A 24,674-nucleotide genomic window follows, 5' to 3' on the forward strand; every position below is an offset into this window, starting at 1 on the left:
AAAAAAAAAAATTCTATTGGTCTCGCTGCCTGAGAAAGACTATGGGTAGACCCCGTCTCCTCAGAAAAATCGTTAATCGACCCTTTTTTTAAATTGTTATTCCATTCTGGTGTAAATTTATCCTTGTTTGTGTCGCTGCTTTCAGTTTCTGATGAATCGCTTTCGGATACTGAAATATCCAATTCAAATTCATCCACCACATTCTTCTCCTTGAAATCTCCATATCTTCTGTTGAAAAACCTTCAAATTCAGAGTCACTGCTTGATAGCATAAAACTGCTCTCCATTTTGAAAGTTGAAAAAAATTTCCGTTGATAAAAACATGGAAAAAAATTTCCAAAAATTCGCAGAGTTCAAATATGCCAAACAATGTCGGATACAATAACTCAACTGTTAGCAAAGTGAAATCACGTGTTTTAACGAGTGTACCAATGAGATTTGGGTTCAAATTTACATTTAGATAACAATAGCTTCTCATGGCCAGCTTAGTAACATAAACCAAAAAATTTTACGGCCAGGTTAGTAATGAAAGGGTTAAGCACCAATTTATAAAATGAAGCCAAAATCTGACAACTCAGATATTACAGGGAGTAAAATTTTTAAAAATGTTATCTTGAGTAGATTGGTAACCTAGACGAGAATTTTCTGGTGGTTTCAAGCAGGTTGGTAAAGAAAGGGTTGAATCAGTGGTTCTAAACCATTTTCTAACCTACAGACCCCTTTGATTACTATTTTATTCTGGTGGACTCCCATAGCCATTCAACGTTTAAAAACTAATTTTATAGAAACTATCAAAATTCATATTTTGTGTAGGTTAGATGTTTCATGCAATACATCTAAAGCAAACTTTTTTTCAAGGGCCATATTGTGGATCCCTAAGTTACTATTTTGTTATATAGATCCTAGTTGAGAACTACTGGGTTAAATGGAAAATATTAAGGTAAAGGTATTTTGATTCTTTATTCTAAATATTTACAGAAAAATTAAAACAAAACAAAATGAGTGTTTTACGTTATTTCACTCAATATACAACTGATAAAAGTTATGTAATGATTGGAAATTTTGAATAACTCTAAAATTAAAATAAATTTACACGATATAAATTGATATTCAATTGAAATGATTTACTGTCGGTACTGTTTGGCAATATTTCTTTTTTTGAATTTTCCATTTGAAACTCTTGGTGTGCTGACTGTATGCAAGCTTGCAAATCTTGGTTGGAGCTGACCAGATTCTCTTGACCTCTGGGGAAAAAGAAAAAAATGACAATTTGATTATCTGAAAACCAAATTAAATTCATAAAAGCTACTGAAAATTCAGTTCATATTTCATGATTTAGCAAAATGAAATAAGTTTAAACCAAGGAGATGGAAATCAAACCACAGCATACAAATATTAAAATTAGTATTCATTTTAATGTCCACTTTCCATGCAATGTGTAAAGCAGACATTCAATGGTCAGATGCCTTTCCTGTCACCAAACCTCTCCCATTCCAAACAAGATAATATTTTCTTATAGCTAGACATTTTTATGGAAGATTGGAAATAAATTCGATGACTGGCATCCATGCTAGTGGAGCGCTAAGAGCACCATCTGAGCATGATTGTTGCCAGAACGGCTAACTGGCTTCCATCCAGTGGCATATAAAAAGCACCATTCGAGCGTGATCGTTACCAGCGTTGCCTTACTGGCACATGAAAAAACATTCGAGTGAGGTCATTGCCAGTGCAGGTGGCATGTAAAAAAAACACCATTTGCCAGCACCGCCTGACTGGCCCTTGTGCCGGTGGCACGTAAAAGCACCCACTACACTCTCGGAGTGGTTGGCATTAGGAAGGGCATCCAGCTGTAGAAACTCGCCAGTCCTGTCAAACTGTCCAACCCATACTAGCCTGGAAAGTGGGCGTTAAGCGATGATGGTGATGCTCATTTGTAACCATCATGTGGTCTTGAGAAGAATACAGTCATATAGGCCTTTCAGTTTCTGGCATGGCCACAGCCTTAGGGGTGAGATGTGTAAAGAAATTTCAAGACAAGAACTATTAAATGTAAAGAAAAAACTTACTTCAGCATTTGGTGTCTTTAATTCAGTTGTTTCATTTTCCATGCCATTGTTTTCTGTGTTGTTTACTTTTTCTCTTGACCTTATTGGAGTGTCACCAATCTGCATAGACTGCAGCCTTTGTGCAAATTGCAATGTGCGAAGCGTCTCAGTGAGATGCAACATACTTGGAGATACTTGAGTTATGAGTAAGGTTTTACTGTTTCCACCTGTTGCAGCAACAAAACAATACATAAGTTCTGTATATATGTGTGTGTGTGTGTGTGTACACTGCACAATGTGGGCGAGAAAGAAAGGATGAATTCAAATGAAACGTTTAACCCTTTAGTGTTCGCACTATTCTGCCAAAATTAATCCTTTTTTATCCACATTGTTTTGAACTAATCATGCCTTATCTTGTAGCTTTGAGATTTTGATGAGGTAGCTGTTAATTTTTAAAATGATATTGTAGGGTTGGTGGGAGAGACCAGATCTGTCCAGTTTGAACATAAAACAGGCAGAATACTTTTGGCCGGATATAGCCGGTTTAAATGCTAAAGGGTTAAGCTACCGTTTTGTTCAATCCAATCAGCTGTATTAAATATAGTGAGAATAATATCTATGATCAGTTATTCTTTTATCATCGAAAGAAACAGGAGTGGCTGTGTGGTAAGTAGCTTGCTTACCAACCACATGGTTCTGGGTTCAGTCCCACTGTGGCACCTTGGGCAAGTGTCTTCTACCATAGTGGATTTGGTAGATGGAAACTGAAAGAAGCCCATTGTGTGTGTGTGTGTGTGTGTGTATATATATATATATACAGGCATATTCAGGAAAATACTCTTTAGTGTCTTCAATTTTATCATCGAAAGAAACCATGATGTAAGGCAAATCTCTGCCTTATATTGAGAAGTTGGAGCAAAAGTTTACTTCAATACATGGAATCTGTTATAACAGAACTAGTGATATAAAAGCATTCATGTTGATAACAGCAATTTTGTTTTTTTATTATCTTGGTAGTTAACCCTTTAAAACTAGCCATGTCTGGCCCAAATATTCTACCAGTTTCAATTTCAAATTGGAAGATCTGGCTTATCACACCTACCCTACAATGTCATTCTAAAAATAAACAATTGCATCACTGAAATATCAGAAGTATGGGATAATGTATGGTTAATTCAAAACAATGAATAAAATGTGTCTGGGGAGAGTCATTCTCTTAGTGCCTTAGCCCTTTCGTTACTGGATTTATTATGAGATGCTCTGTGTTTCTTTCAACTATTTTAAAATATAACAGAGAATTTAGTAAAATAACTTAGTTATCATTAACCCTTTCGTTACCAGCCCGGCTGAAACTGGCTCTTGCTTTGAGCACAAATGTCTTGTTTTCATAAACTTTGAATTAAAATCTTTCATCAAACCATAGTCACAATTTATGTTCCTAACACTAGCTGAATGATAACTAAGTTATTTTACTAATTTTTTTGTTATATTTAAAGTAATTGAAAGAAACAGAGATTCTCAAAATAAATACAGTAACAAAAGGGTTAAGCTAGTGTTAGGAACATAAATTGTGACTAAGGTTTGGTGGAAGATTTTAATTCAAAACTTATGAAAACAAGACATGGTTAATAATTTGATACACTCACTGGTCTGATTTCCACTCATTTTTACTAAAATTTTCATTGCATCTTTTGCAATAAGGCACTAAAAGAGAATGACTCCTCAGACAATAAAATATGCTTCAAAACACGAATTCATATAAAGAATCTTGCAAACCAAATACAATAGCGAAATAAATAAAATGCTAAAGGGTTAACATGTATGAAATTGTTGAGTCTTAAAACATGCAGGGTATGCACTTAACAGGCCTGGCAGCCATGCATGATTTTTTAGGCTTTACTAGACTGGGAAGAAAGAAATGATTGCGACTGGAATGTCTGATCATAGGCCTGCTCAGTCAAGAAGGATGACATACAACTTAATGGCTAAAGTCACTGAAATTTTCATATGCAAACCACGTAGGAGTGGCTGTGTGGTAAGTAGCTTGCTAACCAACCACATGGTTCCGGGTTCAGTCCCACTGCGTGGCATCTTGGGCAAGTGTCTTCTGCTATAGCCCCGGGCCGACCAATGCCTTGTGAGTGGATTTGGTAGACGGAAACTGAAAGAAGCCTGTCGTATATATGTATATATATATATTTGTTTGTGTGTCTGTTTGTCCCCCTAGCATTGCTTGACAACCGATGCTGGTGTGTTTACGTCCCTGTCACTTAGCGGTTCGGTAAAAAGAGACAATAGAATAAGTACTGGGCTTACAAAAGAATAAGTCCCGGGGTCAAGTTGCTCGATTAAAGGCGGTGCTCCAGCATGGCCGCAGTCAAATGACTGAAACAAGTAAAAGAGTATTTAACATCTGTGTATTGTGCCAACAAGGGTTGGACAGTTTGGGCAAACAAGATGATTTCATTAAGCTATGGTTTCTATGACTGAATGCCCTTTCTAATAACAACCACTTAAAGTGTACTGAATGGATTTGTGCCAGGTTATGAGAAGCTTAAGCATGACAGACAGTACAATGCTTACCTAAAGAATCCTGGAGGAGATGAGTCAGCTTTGAATTACGAAATGGTATGTGTGGTTTCTTCATTATTATGGCATTAAGAACGTCACAAAAGGTACTCAAAGATTTATTAATGAATCCAGCTTCTTTCAGCTGCTGACCATCTACTCCTGACTTTACGACATTTTCTGATCCTGCCAAATCAATTAAATACAGCTTGCCTGAAAAGAAGTGACAAAATTTTAGATTAATTTGTGTTTTTTTTTTTTTTCCTTCAGCTTTTCAATTAAAAATTACATTGTTAGCATTACTAATACAAAAACTAATCTAAATCAAGCCACCAAAGAGACTGGCACACAAGCTGAAACCAGCTCAACATGGCTATGGTTCTGCAGTTCTATATTTAAGAGATGAGGAATTGTTTACATTTGGACATATTTTCCTCATCTTGTTTGTTGTTAACACGTTTTGGCTTGGCATAGTGGTTAAGAGCACGAGCTACTAACCCCAAGATTCCGAGTTCAATTCCAAGCAGTGGCCTGAAGAATAATAATACCTATTTCTTTATTACCCACAAGGGGCTAAACATAGAGGGGACAAACAAGGACAGACATAGGTATTAAGTCGATTACATCGACCCCAGTGCGTAACTGGTACTTAATTTACGCACTGGGGTCGATGTAATCGACTTAATACCTATGTCTGTCCTTGTTTACGCCATCGAAAAATACCTTAGGAATGAGAACCCAGGTTCAAAATTTCCCCAAGACATCTGATGAAGGCTGGAAGGTATATCAGATGAGCACAAATGTTCGCCAAATGTAAATAATGGCTATGGTTGCTAAGAGACCAGTGGAACCCTTCCACAAGTGAAGACTGGTTCAATCCTCACTGCACCACTCAGGCAGCTTGTGACTTGGATACACCTGCTGACAATACAGAAAGGTTTTCCTACATTGCAAAGGATCTAGAAGAGTTTGCAAAACCCCCAAGTAGCTCCTGCAGTTTCTGCATGGAGCAAAACATCTCTGAGGTTTATTTCACCAATGTAAGACATTTATTTAAATAAAAATGATGAAATATGAAATCAAGATGAGTGATAGACATTTTCCTGTTACAAATATAAACTTGTCAAAGGGGCTGCAAATAAGTGGTGAACTAAAGTCACCAATTTCACAACTAAACGTGTTGCTAAAAATTTATAGGCAAGTACAAAATATTGGCTTGGCCATGTGGTTAAGCTGTTTACTTTCCATGGTTCTGGCTTCAGTCTGGCCATGTAATACCTTGGGTAAGTGTTGTCTATAGTCCTAGGTTGACTAAAGCTTTGTGAGTAGATTTGGTAAACAGAAACTGTAAGAAGACTAACGGCAGTGCTCCAGCATGGCCGCAGTCAAATAACAAACAAATAAAAGAATATATATCTTTATATATGAAAGTGAGGTTGTGTGCTGTCTGTCTCCTACGATTTAGATTCCTAACTACTCCTACATTTTGCAGTGCAGTTTAACCAAAAGCAGGTATCTTATAGTCATGATTCATATCAAGCCCTTCTGGGTATTAGCTCGCGTCTACAATTTAAAAAAAAATTTACCATCAATTTTTCCCATTTTTAATGCATTTTTGGCATATATAAGGGAAGTAACTCTCTAAAAATTTATTATTAAATCTCAGAACGTAATAAGCTACAGTAACACCCCCACTTTGTGGTTAGCCATATTGAGATGGCTATTATACTTTACATCTCTAATAATGCTTATATAGTTATTTCCCTTACAAACCCGAGCAACGCCGGGTGATACTGCTAGTTTAAAATAAAATAAAGTTATGTGGAAACCTTTTGTTCTTGTATTTGTTATTACATTCTGTCCTTCCACTTCTACTAACAGCAATGTATGAGAGCGTGATGAAGCTGAATTCATATTTGTTGGAGCTGTCACTCGATTCTTCTTTCCTCTTAAATACATCTTTGAAAAGAATTTAATGGAAAAGGAATAAAAACGAAAAAGAAAAAAAAAAAAGCATCTTTTACCCTTTCAATATCAACCTGGATGAAGCCACCTCTGGCTCTAGTATAAATGTGTTGTTTTCATAAGATAGAGTTATAATTAAGCTAGAGTTAAGAATATGAATTGTGACTAAGTTATTTTACTAAATTCTTTGTTATATCTAAAGTTAATTGAAAGGAACACAACATCTCAAAATAAATACAGTAAATGAAGGATTAACCCTTTCATTACTGTATTTATTTTGAGATGCTCTATGTTTCTTTCAATTATTTTAAATATAACAAAGAATTTAGTAAATTAACTTTGTTATCATTAAGCCAGTGTTAGGAACATAAATTTTAACTAAGATTTGGTGGAAGATTTTAATTCAAAACTTATGAAAACAAGACATTTATACTAAAGAGTCAGAGCCGGGTTGGTAATGAAAGAGTTAAAGCAAAGAAATAGAACTGGACGGTTGAAAAGTTATTTTTAACATTGAGGTTCAACAGCAGTTAAGCAATAATTTCCTTCAGACGTGTGGTCCAAGCTAATCCAAAAGACCGAGTGGTAAATATGACAATACTAATAAATGCTAGCAAAGGTACAAAGTTATATAATAGAAACAGAATAGTTGATTAAGATGCCACCAGTACATAACGGACACAATTCTATATTTTTAAGACAAGGAATTTATACTATGTACACTATTTACATTTGTCAGACTAGTGTCTACTCTACTGGGTGGTTGGTCAAATAAGATGCTTATTTTGCAATTTATGTGCTATAACATTAGCAATGAGTTTTCAATGGGCCTGTCCCTTGTTCATTGCATATTGATTAGCAATGCTAAGGGTTTCATTCATGAGTATCATTACATTTGCTTTGTAGACAGTTAGATGACCACATCTTGTGCAATTATTTCAGTTTCTGCAGTGGGATACTATTCTTATCACTAGCCACTTGTACTCAATGTGTACTGAATACATTTTATTATGGAACTAGCACTGTCGTGCTTGACTAACAGATCAACACATCTCAAACTGTTCATTTGCCAACCTCTCTACAATGTGTATTTGATGCATTTTGTGGTTGCCACAAGACACCTGAAAAAACTAGAGCATACAAAACCAAAATGTAGAGAAAGCACCAGTCAAGATGAGGACGCTAGTCCAAATAATATAGATCATAATACATTTGTAGTGATGCTGCTGTGTAAGGTTCAGCGCGCATGCGCAGAATGGGACTACTTCCGGGTGGCCACCGGAAGTCTTCCCCATGCACATGTGCGGGAAACTGACCCCTAAAACATGGTCCACTCACTCAGCCTCTCTGGCCCTAGCAGCCCTCGTGAACAGACGTGTATTGGCAGTCTCTGAGGACTACGCACCGACTTAGCAGCGGACCACATCGAATCACTTCGACCAACCAACAAGAAGCAGTACAACAGATTCGGCTGTCGGTTCCCCTCAGAAATATGTACACCAGATCTACATCATCACGAGTAATAAACAACATTTGCTGTCTTTCCTAGATAGCCTGACTTCGTCTTTTATATTTAACTAAATTGAATGTGACGGGATCGGATTGGACACCCCTCCAGTGATACCGATTCCAGATCCTGTTACACATTACTGATATTTATTCTTTCAAAGGATAAAAATATTGGTAGGATTTGAATTCTGAGCAAAGGGTTTAAACTGAATACAAAAACTGCCTTTTCCTGAGGCTCACTGCACTTGACATTAAGGGACATTATTGCTGTATAGTTACGGCAATGGTCTGAGTAAATTACTTTTAGTTCAGATAGTAATGCATCTAAAATGTCTGGCTCCCGCTCTAGAAATAAAGTGCTTAGACATCTCTTTGTATTTCAAACTTTTTGCTACCATATGGTAATGCAATGGCGCTAATAGTTTCTAACAATAACTCTGAGCACCTTTTCAAACTCCACCCGTCTAACACCCGTGGACATATTTACAAAGTCATTAATGACTTCAGGAAACATTTTTTCACGCTGAGAGTTGCTGAAGCATGGATCAAACTGCCAGCATCAGTTGTTAGTTGTCGGAGCACTGCATTCTTCAAAACTTCCATGCTTTCTGAGATTCGCCAACACTACACCTGATTTTCTCCCCTCCATACACACACAAGCATGTATCTGACTCATACATTGTTCGCTTTCCAGACATTTTTACATTACTGCATGTACTTTATATGCACTTTCTGACAAGTTGTGGTGCACCTGAGCACTGTATACAATAATTTCATTATTATTATTATAACAGACAAGACCACAATTTCATGCCGGTTTTCTGTTTTTCATGAGTTGGACAATTCAGTGGGAGGTAGCAAGCCAGAGGACTGCCATGCTCGTATGTTTGCTTTGGTTTCTGTTCTACACTTTGATATCCTTCATTATGTCTACTTATTTCCTGCTACTTTTACCTTGACAAAGCCAACTCCAGTAGGTTTGGAATTCAGAACAAAGAATTAAGTTTCAGTGTTGTTTTGCCTGTGAGCCACAGTCTTCAATAATAAATACTATATACAACGAGTCTATTCAACAAGAACATTTAAAGACACAAATCATAACCAACCTCATTCACTTCAAGCAGTGAATTTGCTTTTTGACGGATTGAGTTTTGTCCTTCGATGTTCCACACTTCAAGCTTGCTTTGTTCAATACTCAAGAGATCCCTGGCTCAGAAAAACAGAAAAGAAAAATGCTTTAGTGTGCCACATGTATTAGATATCCCCACCGTCACCACAGTCATACTGAAGCACTGCCTTTAGTCGACCAAATTGACCCCAGGACTTATTCTTTGTAAGCCTAGTACTTATTCTATCAAACTAAGTTTCAGGGACGTAAATATACCAGCATCGGTTGTCAAGCAACGTTGGGGGTACACACACACACACATATATATACATACATACATATATATATATATATATATACACACACACACACATATATATATATATATATATATATACGATGGACTTCTTTCAGTTTCTGTCTACCGAATCCACTCACAAGGCTTTGGTCGGCCCAAGGCTATAGTAGAAGACACTTGCCCAAGGTGCCATGCAGTCGAACTGAACCCGGAACCATGTGGTTCGTTAGCAAGTTACTTACCACACAGCCACGTCTATGGCTATATCATACATGAAAGTCCTTGAGCAAAGCATCCTTAACATGCCTAACATCTCTGTCAACATACTGAGGGATAGAATAATATACACTGATTAATCTTAAGCAAAAATGGAGGTTTTATGCATTTGTAACATTTACATGCAAATGCAATTTTTTAGAAAAATTAGAATCTAGAAAACCTCTTTAAATAAAGAAATCAGTGGACCTTTGAGAACCAGAGGGTCTGTATTGGTGTGGTCATGTGGTAAGAAGTTTGCTTCCCAACTACATAACCGAGTTCAGTCCCACTGCATGCTACCTTAGGCAAGTGGATTTGGAAGATGGAAACTGGAAGAAGCCCATCATTGTGTGTCCCACCACCGCTTGACAACTGGTGCTGGTGTGTTTACATCCTTAACTTTGCAGTTTGGCAAAAAAAAAAAAAAAAGACCAATAGAATAAGTATTGGGCTTTAAATACTGGGGGTTGATTCGTCCAACTAAACTTTAATATGGTGCCCCAGCATGGCCACACTGACTGAAACGTGTAAAAGATAAATGTATCTAAAATGAGTTGGTATGATGAAGTTAAATGTGAAAAAAGTTTTTATTTTTCCTACATATCTATACTAGGTTTTTTGACTAGATAATAGGCGCAGGAGTGGCTGTGTGGTAAGTAGCTTGCTAACCAACCACATGGTTCCGGGTTCAGTCCCACTGCGTGGCATCTTGAGCAAGTGTCTTCTGCTATAGCCCCGGGACGACCAATGCCTTGTGAGTGGTAGACGGAAACTGAAAGAAGTCTGTCTATATATATATATATATATATATATATATATATATATATATATATATATATATATATATATATACGATATGTGTGTGTGTATGTTTATTCCCCTAGCATTGCTTGACAACCGATGCTGGTGTGTTTACGTCCCCGTAACTTAGCGGTTCGGCAAAAAGAGACTGATAGAATAAGTACTGGGCTTACAAAAAGAATAAGTCCCGGGGTCGAGTTGCTCGACTAAGGACGGTGCTCCAGCATGGCCGCAGTCAGATGACTGAAACAAGTAAAAGAGAAAGAGTAATACGTACTAGTGTGTATTTATTCTGACATTGTTAGAATTAAGAAAAAATGTCTCCCCACTTGTCAGTTCCAACAAAAATAAATATGTGACCCTCAGCATTGGGTTTTGCAAGCATTTGTTCTAATGAAAACACTTGGTAAAATTAAACATTGTAGTATAATTGTCGCACGTATATCATTTGTAAATTATTTTCCAAGTACTTTTATAGGTACGAGGAATAAAATGGAAAGAAAATATTGAGAACCTTCAGTTAAAGGGCAATAATTTCTAAAGTATAAAGAGTAGTCTCCCTTGATATCAGAGCTTAAATTATGATAATAATGAAATTATTGTATACAGTGCTCAGGTGCACAACAAATAATAGTCAAACAGGTTAAGATGGTATATTTAGAACACAATTCTATTTAAATGGACAAGTCTTAAAACACTACAGACACTGAGGAGATGAAATCTATCGATACTAGACACTGAAAAAGCTATGTTTATTTAGATACATAAAAACGGATGTTATTTAATATTCTGCGAAAATCTCAATTCTTAAATAAGACCTGTCATCTTTTGAATTGAAGAGGAGTTGATCATTCGTGTATCACTTTTACTTTCAACTATAGAAAGTATTCCTCTTCAGACAAATTTTTCTTATTTCCAATATGTTTTGCATTCAATACATAAGTTGCCAAGTAAACATTTAGCTATCTCAATGCCATAATAGATGTAGTCATCGTTCGCTTAACGTCCGCTTTCCATGCTAGCATGGGTTGGACGATTTTGACAGGGCTGGCGAACCAGATGGCTGCACCAGGCTCCAATCTTGATTTGGTAGAGTTTCTACAGCAGGATGCCCTTCCTAACGCCAACCACTCCGAGAGTGTAGTGGGTGCTTTTTACGTGCCACCAGCACGGGGGCCAGTCAGACGGTATTGGCAACGACCTCGCTCTAATCTTTTTACACATGCCACCAGCACAGGTGCCAGTAAGGCGATGTTGGTAACGAAGGTTATTAAATCATGACAGGATTCCATAAAATTGTGGTAAATTCAACCATCTGACTATATCATCGTTTAACGTCTGCCCTCCATGCTGCCATGGGTTGGACGGGAGCTGGCCAGGCAGAAAACTGCACCAGATTTCTGTGTGTTAGCATGGTTTTTACAGAAGGAAGCTCTTCCTAACACCAACTACCCTGCAGATTCGATACCAATTTTGTCACTTTTATTGTCACTTACAGGCACAGGAGTGGCTGTGTGGTAAGTAGCTTGCTAACCAACCACATGGTTCCGGGTTCAGTCCCACTGCATGGCATCTTGGGCAAGTGTCTTCCGCTATAGCCCCGGGCTGACCAATGCCTTGTGAGTGGATTTGGTAGACGGAAACTGAAAGAAGCCTGTCTTTTATATATATATATATAATATATATATATATATATATATACATATATATATATATATATACATATATATATATATATATATATATATATATATATATATATGTATATATGTGTGTGTGTGTTTGTCCCCCTAGCATTGCTTGACAACCGATGCTGGTGTGTTTACGTCCCCGTAACTTAGCGGTTCGGCAAAAGAGACCGATAGAATAAGTACTGGGCTTACAAAGAATAAGTCCCGGGGTTGATCTGCTCGACTAAAGGCGGTGCTCCAGCATGGCTGCAGTCAAATGACTGAAACAAGTAAAAGAGTAAAGAGTAAAGAGAGATAAACTGAACTGGTGAGGTAAGTGTTTGTCATGTCCTTGGCAGGAAATTTAATTTTGTACATAGTTTCCTTACAATCTATGTACCTTCCTAGAAGTTTGTGGGGGTGGGGAATTCCAGAATCTAAGAATCACCTGAATAAATTGTTATGTTTAAATGATTTGCCTGTTACATAAACAATGTAAGAGATTTTGGAGCCAAATGCTTATTTTAAGGGACCTATTAGTTCATGCAGACAATATAGTTCAGTACTTGTTTGGTAAATGACATGGTCTGAATTTACCTGATTTGTTCATTATAAATTTCAAGCATGCTGACATAGACAGAATAAATCCAGTCATGTTTTGCAGAAATTTCATTGAATAATTCATTGAGAGCTCTTGGATTGATCCCTGGGTCAGTCAGGGTACCCTAAAATATAGATTAAAAAAAGAAAAGATTTATTAGTTCTGCTGGGTATATACTTGGTAATTGAGGTGATCCTGCAAGTAAATTTCTTAAGTTTTTCAAAAGTGAATGGCTTTATAAAATTTAAGTCACTGGTTTTCCCTTTAGTACAACTATTTAATACATGTCTTTTTGTCATTCAGAAATCAAAATGGTTTGCATATCTTTAATTAAAAGAACTATTTGAAAGGTTTGTATCATTGGAGTTACCAAGTATATTCAATCAATCATTTCACAGTTTTCAGGTATTTAAGCCGAAATCAGTTTTGGTTTGATAGATCATTTCACCTTTTTTGTACATCTAAGACATTTGCAGAATGTGCCTTTTATTTTAAGTGATTTAGAAGAAATTTGGTTGCTATTTCTAACTGGTGAGGCACCTACAGAGGCTCCCTTATTGGTTTATCAATTTCAGTACTATTTATGTGTACCAAAGGAAATAGCAAATTAGCAGCATCAGTAGAGCATTGGATAAAACATGGAACAAACTGCCGGCATCAGTTGTTAGTTGTCGGAGCACTGCATCCTTCAAAACTTCCATGCTTCCTGAGATTTGCCAACACTACACTTGATTTTCTCCCCTCCATACACACACAAGCCTGTAACCAACTCATACATTGTTCGCTTTCCAGACATTTCTACATTACTGCATGTACTTTATATGCACTTTCTGACAAGTTGTGGTGCACCTGAGCACTGTATACAATAATTTCATTATTATTATTATTATTTAAAATACTTTATGGGGTTTGAATTCACACTTGGAGCAAATACCGCCAAAACACAGAAATATTGGTAACTGATAAATAATGTTCCAGTCCAGGGTGGTGGATTAGTAAAATTGTTAGAGCTGACAAGAGGCTTTGCATATGTTCTGGCTCTATGCATTCTGAGGTCAAATACAATTTGCTGTTATTGGGGGGGGGGGAAGTAACACTTCTTCCAGGAGTTGCTTCTGACCGATAGCAAGAGCAATAGAAAAATCCAGTGGGAAACGGTGTCCTTGGTTTGATTGGAAGATCAGTTTGTGATGTGATGCAAAATATTGCCATTTAAACATAACATTTTATATGACCATTCAAAATCAGAACCATGTCTGATGGCATAAAATACAGGCGTGTCTTAAAAAGCTTATTGGAAGGCCCATCTTTGACCTGGGATGATTTGACATACTTTTTGTAAACATGTGTCATATATCATCAAATACAGTATACTACACTGAACAACGAACATCATTTTTGTACCTACAATATCTTACTAAAATAGTCTGTAAAAACTCCACACTTTCTGAATTCCTTTTCGAGATCTTCAACACATAAAAATAAGCAGAAATAAAACCTAACTTACTTCCATTGTGTAAGTCTTTCCAGATCCAGTTTGGCCATAAGCCACAATACATACATTGAAGCCATCTATACAGGAGGTAATCAAAGATTCTACTTCTTCAAACAACTGGAATTAAAAATTACATTTATGATAGCAACCTATTGATTTAATAAATTGAATTATGCAGATAACACTTTCTCAAAAATGAAACAATTGCATCAATTTCACCAAAATATTTTATATCTCAAAATCCCTAAGATTAATGATAAACAGTAACATAGTATCCTTGATGCTTGACTGTTTTCTTTTAATTGAATGAAATTTGTAAAATCCTCTTCCTGACTTTATGCTAACATTTTACAGGGTTCAGGATAGAGTATTGTCTATTGAATTTACCAAGATTTCAGATGTGGCTAGGTGCAGGCATGGTTGGGTGGTAAGAAGTTTGCTTCCCAACCACATGGTTTTGGGTTCAGTCCTAGGTCATGACACCTATAGGTCCAAGCTGACCAAAGCCATGAGTGGATTTGGTAGACAAGCTGCGAGCATGTGTGCACGCATGCCTCCTTGCCTTATATGATAGTTGTAAACAAGTGTCATTCATGCAAGCAGTATCAGTTTCCAATTGTCCATGAAAAGCTGTCTGATCATGGGGAAATATTACCTTCATCATCATCATTTAATGTCTACTTTCCATGCAATCATGTGTTGGATGATTTGACTGAGGTCTGGCGAACCAGATGGCTGCACCAGACTCCAATCTGATCTGGCAGAGTTTCTACAGCTGGATGCTCTTCCTAATGCCAACCACGCCGAGAGTGTAGTGGTTGCTTTTACGTGCCACCAGCACGGGGCCAGTCAGGCAGTACTAGCAATGAACTCGCTCAAATGGTGCTTTTTATGTGCCACCTGCACAGGAGCCAGTCCAGCGGCACTGGCAACGACCTCGCTCGAATGTTTTTTCACGTGCCACCAGCACAAGTGCCAGTAAGGCAATGCAGGTAATGATCACGCTCGAATGGTGTTCTTAACGTGCAATCGGCACGGAGGCCAGCTTCTTGCTCTGGCAACAATCTCATTCATATGGTACTCTTAGCGCTCCACTAGCACGGATGTCAGTCATCGATTTGATTTCGATTACATTTGCCTCAACAGGTCTTCACAAGTAGAAGCTAGTGTCCAATGAAGGAAAGGCACGCATAAGTAGGCTGGTTACACCCCTGGCATAGGCCACAAGGTTATGGTCTTGCTTGCACTTACTGAGGCAACAGGAAGGGTATCTGGCCATAGAAAATCTGCCTCAACAAATTCTGTCTGACCTTTGTGAGTATGGAAAAGGTGGACATTAAAAAATTATATCACTGGGGAGGGATGAAAGGCAACGATTTGGCAGAGACATTGTTGCAGTATTTGTTCCAGATCAGTGTTCAGATTGGGTCAAGGTCAATTTTGTCTTTTATTCTTTCAAGGGTGATAAAGTAACTGTCAAATATTAGGTTATTCTCTCTTGTCAACAATAGTGCAGAATGTAACCTGACAGCATAGAGGCCCTGTGCTGAAACCAAGAAACTTCTAAACTTGCAAGATGTAAGCTGAAACCTCGAAGGCAAAGTCAGCTGTTTAAAAAAACTAATTCATTGTTTGTTCTATTGAAAGTTGAAGTGTTATAACCAGGTTGCAGTTGTGCAACAAAAATTGTCATCAAGAATTTAATACATTTTGTTTTTATAAATAGCTCTTTCACAATCTGTTTCATTTTTGACTCAATTTCAGATCAAGTTACTTGCTAGATGTTTACAACTCCAAAATCTAACTTTGTAATTGATCCACAAAACTTGTTTTACTATAAAAATAAAGACATAAAATGCAGAAACTACTACATTTATATGTAGTACACAGTCCAAACTGTGTGTAGAGTTTTATATTTTTTTATGTAAAATTTTGCACTAAGATTGTTCTCAGGCAGCCATGGGTCACGAGTACCAGTTACACCACGTGACATCAGTCACAACTGTGATTTCACATGGCTTGATGGGTCGTCTTCTCAAGCATGGTATATTAACAAAAGGTCTTGGTCATGTGTGTGTGTGTTTGTTCAGTAATCATTTAGTTTTCGATTCATTTTGTTCTAATTTGAATCCTATGAAAAATATTTGCTTTCACAGTGAGATATTTCATTTCAAAACAGTGATTGAGGCAAAATGATAACTTACCTGAGACTGTGTACAATCTTGAGGAAAAACTAAACTCATTTCAAAATTAAGTAGTTTCTTTCTGTGTTTTACAAGTACAACATCCTTATTGTCTGGACTAATATACACACAATCTTCATTTGTGCCTTCAATATTTGGGTCTAGTGGCCGAATCCGACAAAATACTCGAATATTACCTAATTAAGTAAATATACCTATGTTTAAAATACTAACAAGTCTTTTTGTTTTTGAAAGATGTATCAACTTCTAACAGATCAATGTATCTTTTGAAGTACATTTAGGTTAGATTTAACATGTTTAAATTGAAGGTAACTTATCTAGTAAGCTACAATGTTATATGTATTTCTTTATTAATCACAAGGGGCTAAACACAGAGGGGACAAACAAGGACAGACAAACGGATTAAGTCGATTACATCGACCCCAGTGAACTGGTACTTACTTTATCGACCCCGAAAGGATGAAAGGCAAAGTTGACCTCAGCGGAATTTGAACTCAGAATGTAATGGCAGATGAAATACGGCTACACATTTCGCCTGGCATGCTAACATTTCTGCCAGCTCGCTGCCTTCTACAATGTTATATGTTTAAGTAAACAAATGCAATGGAAAAAAAAATGTTAGCAGGTAACTATTTAGATAGAGCAACACAGAATGTATCAAACTACAATAATAGGCTTTCATTTGTATGACTATGGTTGTAGCCAAATGTATGCACAGATAGTCCTGTATGAATTTGGATCACATGAATTCAGACACACAGATGCAGTATGGCTAATCCTAAAAAGGTAAGGTTATAAATGGTAAATTTCCATAATGCCCGAATTTAAATCAAAATTTGTTTCTACAGGGGTGGACAAAAGTAGATATACAGTTGCTTGTGGCTCAAACATTCACTCAAACTCCCAGAAATAGAGAGGGGGAAAACAAAAAAAAGAGCTAATGAACTAGACATCTTTGACAGATCCATTAGTTGACTAATGAATCAGTTAAAAATAAAGAAATAGAGAAATAGATCATTTCACTCATTAAGCATCTGTAGACCTGCTTTTGCTTAACCCTGTATATTTTCATTCTACTTTGAATGGAAATTAATACTTTTTGGTACCAATTTCTGCATTCTAATTATAACCAAATATCTCACATGCAAAGGAAGTAAAAATTTACAATTAATTCTACCTAAAACTTGAACTTAAAACTGACCAGACTATAATTTCCAAAATGGTCCTTGCCATGGCAAAGCTGGAGCACCACCATTTGTTTAACTTGCTATAATTTCTCATCTAATAAACATCCTCCATTCCAGTTACATTATCTTAATGTTTCATCCCTGACATATACACCGTTCTTTCAACACCTTTGAGGCCCTGTTACCATTTCAATCTTTTGTGTTCAAATTCCTATAAATTACTATTGCACATTAAACTTCTTCCTATTAATCTTATTCTTAAAAAAAAACAAAACAACCCCAAAACCCCCCAAAACACTAGATGCTCTGCAGTCAAACAGAATTACATTTATAAGAGCCAATGAGAGATCTATGTGGTGAAGTAAATGGTTCATCATCATCATCGTTTAACATCTGCTTTCCATGCTAGCATGGGTTGGACGATTTGACTGAGGACTGGCAAACCATATGGCTGCACCAGGCTCCAATCTGATCTGGCAGAAATTCTACAGCTGGATGCCCTTTCTAATGCCAACTACTCCGAGAGTGTAGTGGGTGCTTTTACATGCCACTGGCACGAGCGCCAGTCAGGCGGTACTGGCAACAGCTATGCTCAAATGGTGTTTATTATGTGCCATCTGCACAGGAGCCAGTCCAGCGGTACTGGCAACAACCTCACTGGCATAAGTGCTAGTAAGGTGACGCTGGTAATGATCACGCTCGAATGGTGCTTTTTACGTGCCACTGGCATGAAAACCAGTTTGCTGCTCTGGCAATGATCATGCTCAGATGGTACTCTCAGCACTCCACTAGCAGGGATGCCAGACATCAAATTTCCCTCAACAAGTCTTCGCAAGCAGAGTTTAGTGTCCAATGAAGGAAAGGTATGCATAAGTGGGATGGTTACACCCCTGGCATAGGCCTTGAGGTTATGGTCTCACTTGACTTGCCGGGTCTTCTCAAGCACAGCATATTTCCAAAGGTCCCAGTCACTAGTCATTGCCTTGGTGAGGCCTAATGTTCGAAGCTCATGCTTCACCACCTCATCGCAGGTCTTCCTGGGATTACCTCTTCCACAGATCCCTCAACCACTAGGGTGTAGCACATTTTCACACAGCTATCCTCATCCATTCTTGCCCCATGACCATACCAGTACAGTTGTCTCTTGTACACCACATCTGATGCTTCTTAGGTCCAACTTTTCTCTCAAGGTACTAACACTGTCAAGTATGCACACTGACATTACACATCCATCGGAGTATACTGGCTTCATTCCTTGCGAGCTTATGCATGTCCTCAGCAGTCACGGCCTATGTTTCACTGCCATGTAACATGGCTTTACATACACATGCATCATACAGTCTACCTTTTGCTCTGAACGAGATGCCCTTTGTCACCAGCAGAGGTAAGAGCTCTCTGAACTTTACCCAGGCTATTATTCTAGCAGCTACACTTTCAGCGCACCCTCCCCCCATTACTGACTTGGTCACCTAGGTAACAGAAGCTATCAACTACTAGTTTTTCCCCCTGGAATGTGGTGGAAGTTGTTCTCTGCACATTTTCAGTGTTTATTGCTCCTGAGCATCTGCCACATACAAAAACTATCTTCCCAGTTAGCCTTCCTTTGATATTGCAGCACCTCGGCTAGAAATGATAAATAAATAATAGCCAAATCTACCTCTAATCATATCCTATCATTAAGAGAAATGTGTGACCTGAATGCCAGTTATCATAGGTTTGTTCAATCAGAGATCACCTAGGGCTAAACAGTTGAAGTAACAATAATCTACTTATAATCAATTTAGCCACCTTTATCTAGTAGTTATGCTAAAATGAAACTGACCTGACAGAAACAGCAGCCAAATCTTTCTACAGAATCACACCCAAGTGCCATAACCCTTTCAATACCAACCTGGCTGAAAATGCCTCTGTAATACAAATGTCTTGTTTTCATAAGTTTTGAATTAAAATCTTTCACCAAACCTTAGTCACAATTTATGTCCCTAACACTAGCTTAATACATTGGTTTACTAAATTCTTTGTTATAATTAAAATCAATTGAAAGAAATACAGAGCCTCTCAAAATAAATACAGTGACAAAAGGGTTAAGACAATGGCTGACAATTCTAGATATGACCAAAACAGATCAGAAGACAAGATTATGAGAATACTTTGGCCAAACCATCAACTGCTGGTGCTGAAAGTACAAATGAAATTAGAATAGTAAATTTTTCTTTTACTGTCAAATATGAATTTAGCAAATTACAAAATAAAGAGAGTCAAAACTATTGAAAAGGTTGCAAGACGCAATGAAAATTTTAGGAAAATAAAAATAAGAAAAAAACAGTGGAAATTTTACCGGTGAGTGTGTTATATTCATCATCATCATTTAGCGTCTGTTTTCCATGCTAGCATGGGTTGGATGGTTTAACTGGGGTCTGTGAAGCCGGAAGGCTTCATCAGGCCCAGTCAGATTTGGCAGTGTTTCTACGGCTGGATACCCTTCCTAACGCCAACCACTCCATGAGTGTAGTGGGTGCTTTTTACGTGCCACCTGCCAGACAGAGCTGGCAAACGGCCACGAACGGATGGTGTTTTTACATGCTACCGGCACAGGGGCCAGGCGAGGCTGGCAACGGACATGAGCGGATGGTGCTTTTACATGCCAATGGCACGGGGGCCAGGTGAGGCTGACAATGGACACGAACGGATGGTGCTTTTACGTGCTACCGGCACGGGGGCCAGGCAAGGCTGGCAACGGACACGAGCGGATGGTGCTTTTACGTGCTATATTATAAGGCACAAAAAGAAAATGACTCTCCCCAGACACAACAGAATATGCTTCAACACATGAACTCACATAAAGAATCTTGCAAACCAAATCGAAAAACGAAATAAAATAAAGACCCTAAATACTGAAATGAGTTTTATGCTTATTCTAAGTATCAAAAAGACACAAAAATGCATTTATATGTAAGAAAACTTACCTTTAATCTTCATCAGTTGATTATGATATTTTCTTCTGAGAGCCATTTCCTGTTTATATCGAGATATTAATTCAGCTTCTGGGTTGTGATGTTTCCTTGCCATATTCTTAAATTTGCAAAAATTGAAAATATTTTTTCAAAAATTAATAGTATGCTTCCTTTCACATTTGTGTTATAACAAAAGCCTTTTTGTACATTATTTACAATTGATGGATATTTGTCCTTGTTTGTTGTTAACGTTTTGGCTGATATACCCTCCAGCCTTCATCAGGTGTCTTGGGGAAATTTCGAACCTGGGTTCTCATTCCTAAGGTATTTTTTGATATTATTATTACTCAGGTGGGCACATGGCATAGTGGTTAAGAGCGCCAGCTACTAACCCCAAGATTCCAAGTTTGATTCCAGGCAGTGACCTGAATAATAACATCAAAAAAATCTAACCCCAAAATTTCGAGTTCGATTCCAGGCAGTGACCTGAATAATATCGAAAAATACCTTAGGAATGAGAACCTAGGTTCGAAATTTTCCCAAGACACCTGATAAAGGCTGGAAGGTATATCAGCCGAAATGTTAACAACAAACAAGATGAGGACAAATCTCCGTCAATTGTAAATAGTGTAAATAATGTACATAATTCCTCATCTCTTAAATATAGAACTGTAAAAGCTTTTTTGCTTCTTCAAATAAAATTACAAAAATCAAACAGAAAATGCTATTGGCACACGCATGGCTACATGATTAAACTCACTTGGCAACCAAATGGTTGAGGGTTCAGTCCCATTTCTCTACTACAGCCCTGGGCTGACCAATGCCTTCAGTAAATTTGGTTGACAGAAGCTGTGAAAGTCTTGTGAGCACACATACGCATGCACATATGTGATCCCCCTCTCCTCCCACTGCTTAACAATCAGTGTTGGTTTGTTTATGTTCTTTAACAGTACTTACTGGTTCAGCAAAAGAAACTGACAGAATAAGTACCAGACTTTAAAAAAAATCTTCTGTATTAGGACATTTGTATGACTAAGATTCTCCAAAGCAGTGTCCAGTATAACTTCAGTTTAATGACTGAAACAAGATTAAAACTAGACAAATTCAAAACAATTACTTTGCCTTAAAAAAAGAAAAAAGAAAAAAAAAAGAAAAGTGGCGGACAGAGAGAGAACTTGAAAGAGAGAACCTAAGGTGGGGAAAGAGAGAGAGAGAGAGAACTTAAGGTGGCAGAAATGTTAGCACGCTGAGCGAAATGCTTAGCGCTATTTCGTCTGCCATTACGTTCTGAGTTCAAATTCCGCTGAGGTCAACTTTGCCTTTCATCCTTTCGGGGGTCGATAAATTAAGTACCAGTTACACACTGGGGTCACTGTAATCGACTTGATCTCTTTGTCTGTCCTTGTTTGTCCCCTCTATGTTTAGGCCTTGTGGGCAATAAAGAAATAAGGCAGGGAAAGACAGAGAGAGAGAGAGAGAACCAAAGGTGGGAAAAGAACTTAAAAAGGAAAGAGAATTTAAGAGAAATTAAGAAAAAGGATTTAAAAAAAAAAAGGAATTTAAGAAAAAAAAGATGTCTTCTACTAAAGCCTTAGGCTGACCAAAGCCTTGCGAGTGGATTTGGTAGATGGAAACCAAAAGAAGCCCATCTGGGCCTCATGGAGGCAAAGTGGTCAAATTCCTTTTGAGCAATAGGCCACACGGAGGCAAAATGGCCAAGTTCCTCTTGAGCTTTGGGCCTGATGGAGGCAAAGTGGCTGAGTTCCATTTGAGAGTTGGGCCTCACAGAGACAATAACTAAGACCTTTGGCATTATGTTGTGCTTGAGAAGCAGACCCATCAAACCAAGCAAAAATCACAATTGTGGCAGATACCAGTGTCACGCAAATTGGTACCTGTGTTGGTGGAATGTAAATGCACCCCAGTATTACACTATTGGAGTGGTTGGCATTAGGAAGGACATCCAACTGTAGAAAACCATGCCAAATCAGACTGGAGTCTGGTGCAGCCTTCCAACATGCCAACCCAGTCAAGCCATATAACCCATGCCAGCATAGACAATGGACGTTAAATGATGGTTGTATGTGTGTTTTTGTCCCCACCGCCATCACTTGACAATTGGTGATGTGGTTATGTCCCTGTAAATTAGCAGTTCAGCAAAAGATATTGATGAAGTACCAGGCTTAAACGAATGAAAAGTACTGGGCTCAATACATTTGATTATAAATTCTTCAAGGTAGTGCCCTAGCATGGCCACAGTCTAAGGACTGATCCAACCAACCAACCAACCAACCATCTTATAAACTTGACTGAATTTACTCGTTTCAGTCATTTGACTGTGGTCATACTGGAGCACCGCCTTTCAGTCGAGCATATTCTATCTGTCTCTTTTGCCGAACTGCTAAGTTATGGGGATATGATCACACCAGCATTGGTTGTCAAGCGATGTTGCAGGGGACAAACACAGACACACACACACATATATATATATCTTCTAATGACTTTTCAGATACTCTCTTTACTCTTACTTGTTTCAGTCATTTGACTATGGCCATGCTGGAGCACCGCCTTTAGTCGAGCAAATCGACCCCAGGACTTATTCTTTGTAAGCCTGGGGCTTATTCTATCGGTCTCTTTTGCCGAACCGATAAGTTTCGGGGACGTAAACACACCACCATCGGTTGTCAAGCGATGTTGAAGGGACACACACACATACATATACAACGGACTTCTTTCAGTTTCTGTCTACCAAATCCACTCACAAGGCTTTGGTTGGCCTGAGGATGTAGTAGAAGACACTTGCCCAAGGTGCCACGCAGTGGGACTGAACCTGGAACCATGTAGTTGGTAAGCAAGCTACTTACCACACAGCCACTCCTACGAAGATTTAATTTCGAAAATCTGATCAATCAATGTGGAAAGACTCAGAAAATGAGCTTAGACTGAAGGCTACTTTGCCAAGTGTGTACCTGCTCCAGTATGGTACTCACTGCTGTTAATATAAAGTGAAAATAAATTTATAAAGTAGCCTTACCTGTTGTTCCATTCCATCCCATGTTTGTAGAAATTGTTCAGTGCAAAAAGATGCAAGATAATCTTCTAAGTGATTCAAAAACCTTGAAAATAATTCCGGTGGAAGTTTCCTGCTTCCAGAACAGGCATTCTCATTGGTACAAGTCAGTGAAGACTGGACAGAATTTAAATTGCTTTCCAAAATGCAATGAGGTAGCATTCCATGATTTGTTTCTGTTCGAGGACTTTCTAAATCTCCCTCTTCAGAAGAAGTCCTGGGAGAAGTTTCAGAATTTAAACAAATTTGGTAGTATGCATTGGCTCTGTTATGTGCAGAGAGGTCATTAAAACAGTTCTGAAATTCTGGCTCTGTTTGACAAACTTTGTCCTTATATCCAGATACAGCAAGACAACGACATCTCTCATATGTTAACTCTGTCTGACAAATTTTATCTTCATACTCGGGTAAAATTTGAAAAGTAGCATCTAGACTTGTTAAAATTGGTGAGTTATCTCCTTCAGATTCTGTGTTAGCCACCTGTTTGGAATATAAAAAGAGCAAAAAAAAAACAAAAATAAAGATAAAAAACAAAAAATAAATAAAAAAACAGAAATGAAAAACATAAAAACAACTAAAAACAGAAATAAACTTAGTGACAACTTGAATTGTCAGCTTCAAATGAATAAACAAGTAATACATAGATACATAGTAACTTTTTTACTTGTTTCAGTCATTTGACTGTGGCCATGCGGGAGCACCGCCTTTAGTCGAGCACATCGACCCCCAGGACTTATTCTTTGTAATAAGCCTGGAGCTTATTCTATCAGTCTCTTTTGCCAAACTGCTAAGTTGCAGGGACATAAACACACCAGCATTGGTTGTCAAGCAATGTTGGGGGAGGGATTCAAACACACACACACACACACACACACACACATGACGAGCTTCTTTCAGTTTCAGTCTACCAAATCCACTCAAGGCTTTGGTTGGCCCAAGGCT

The 24,674-nt window shown here is 37.9% G+C and overlaps 1 protein-coding gene across 1 annotated transcript in view; it reads right to left on the bottom strand.

Moving 5' to 3' along the window:
- Positions 1–953: 953 nt before the first annotated feature.
- The window catches only part of LOC115218381 (kinesin-like protein KIN-14C), a 46,704-nt gene continuing 22,983 nt past the window's right edge, over positions 954–24,674 (bottom strand). The window contains exons 7-16 of the mRNA XM_029788163.2: positions 23,697–24,212; positions 20,675–20,780; positions 16,522–16,697; positions 14,330–14,434; positions 12,819–12,946; positions 9,193–9,292; positions 6,442–6,571; positions 4,628–4,825; positions 2,066–2,271; positions 954–1,243 (exon numbers count right to left, since the gene is read on the bottom strand). Coding sequence (XP_029644023.1) covers positions 1,124–1,243; positions 2,066–2,271; positions 4,628–4,825; positions 6,442–6,571; positions 9,193–9,292; positions 12,819–12,946; positions 14,330–14,434; positions 16,522–16,697; positions 20,675–20,780; positions 23,697–24,212 — 1,785 coding nt within the window. The 3' untranslated portion in view covers positions 954–1,123. The remainder of the gene's footprint in view (positions 1,244–2,065; positions 2,272–4,627; positions 4,826–6,441; positions 6,572–9,192; positions 9,293–12,818; positions 12,947–14,329; positions 14,435–16,521; positions 16,698–20,674; positions 20,781–23,696; positions 24,213–24,674) is intronic.

This window comes from Octopus sinensis, linkage group LG1, assembly GCF_006345805.1.
Source record: "Octopus sinensis linkage group LG1, ASM634580v1, whole genome shotgun sequence".
Lineage (NCBI taxonomy): Eukaryota > Metazoa > Mollusca > Cephalopoda > Octopoda > Octopodidae > Octopus > Octopus sinensis.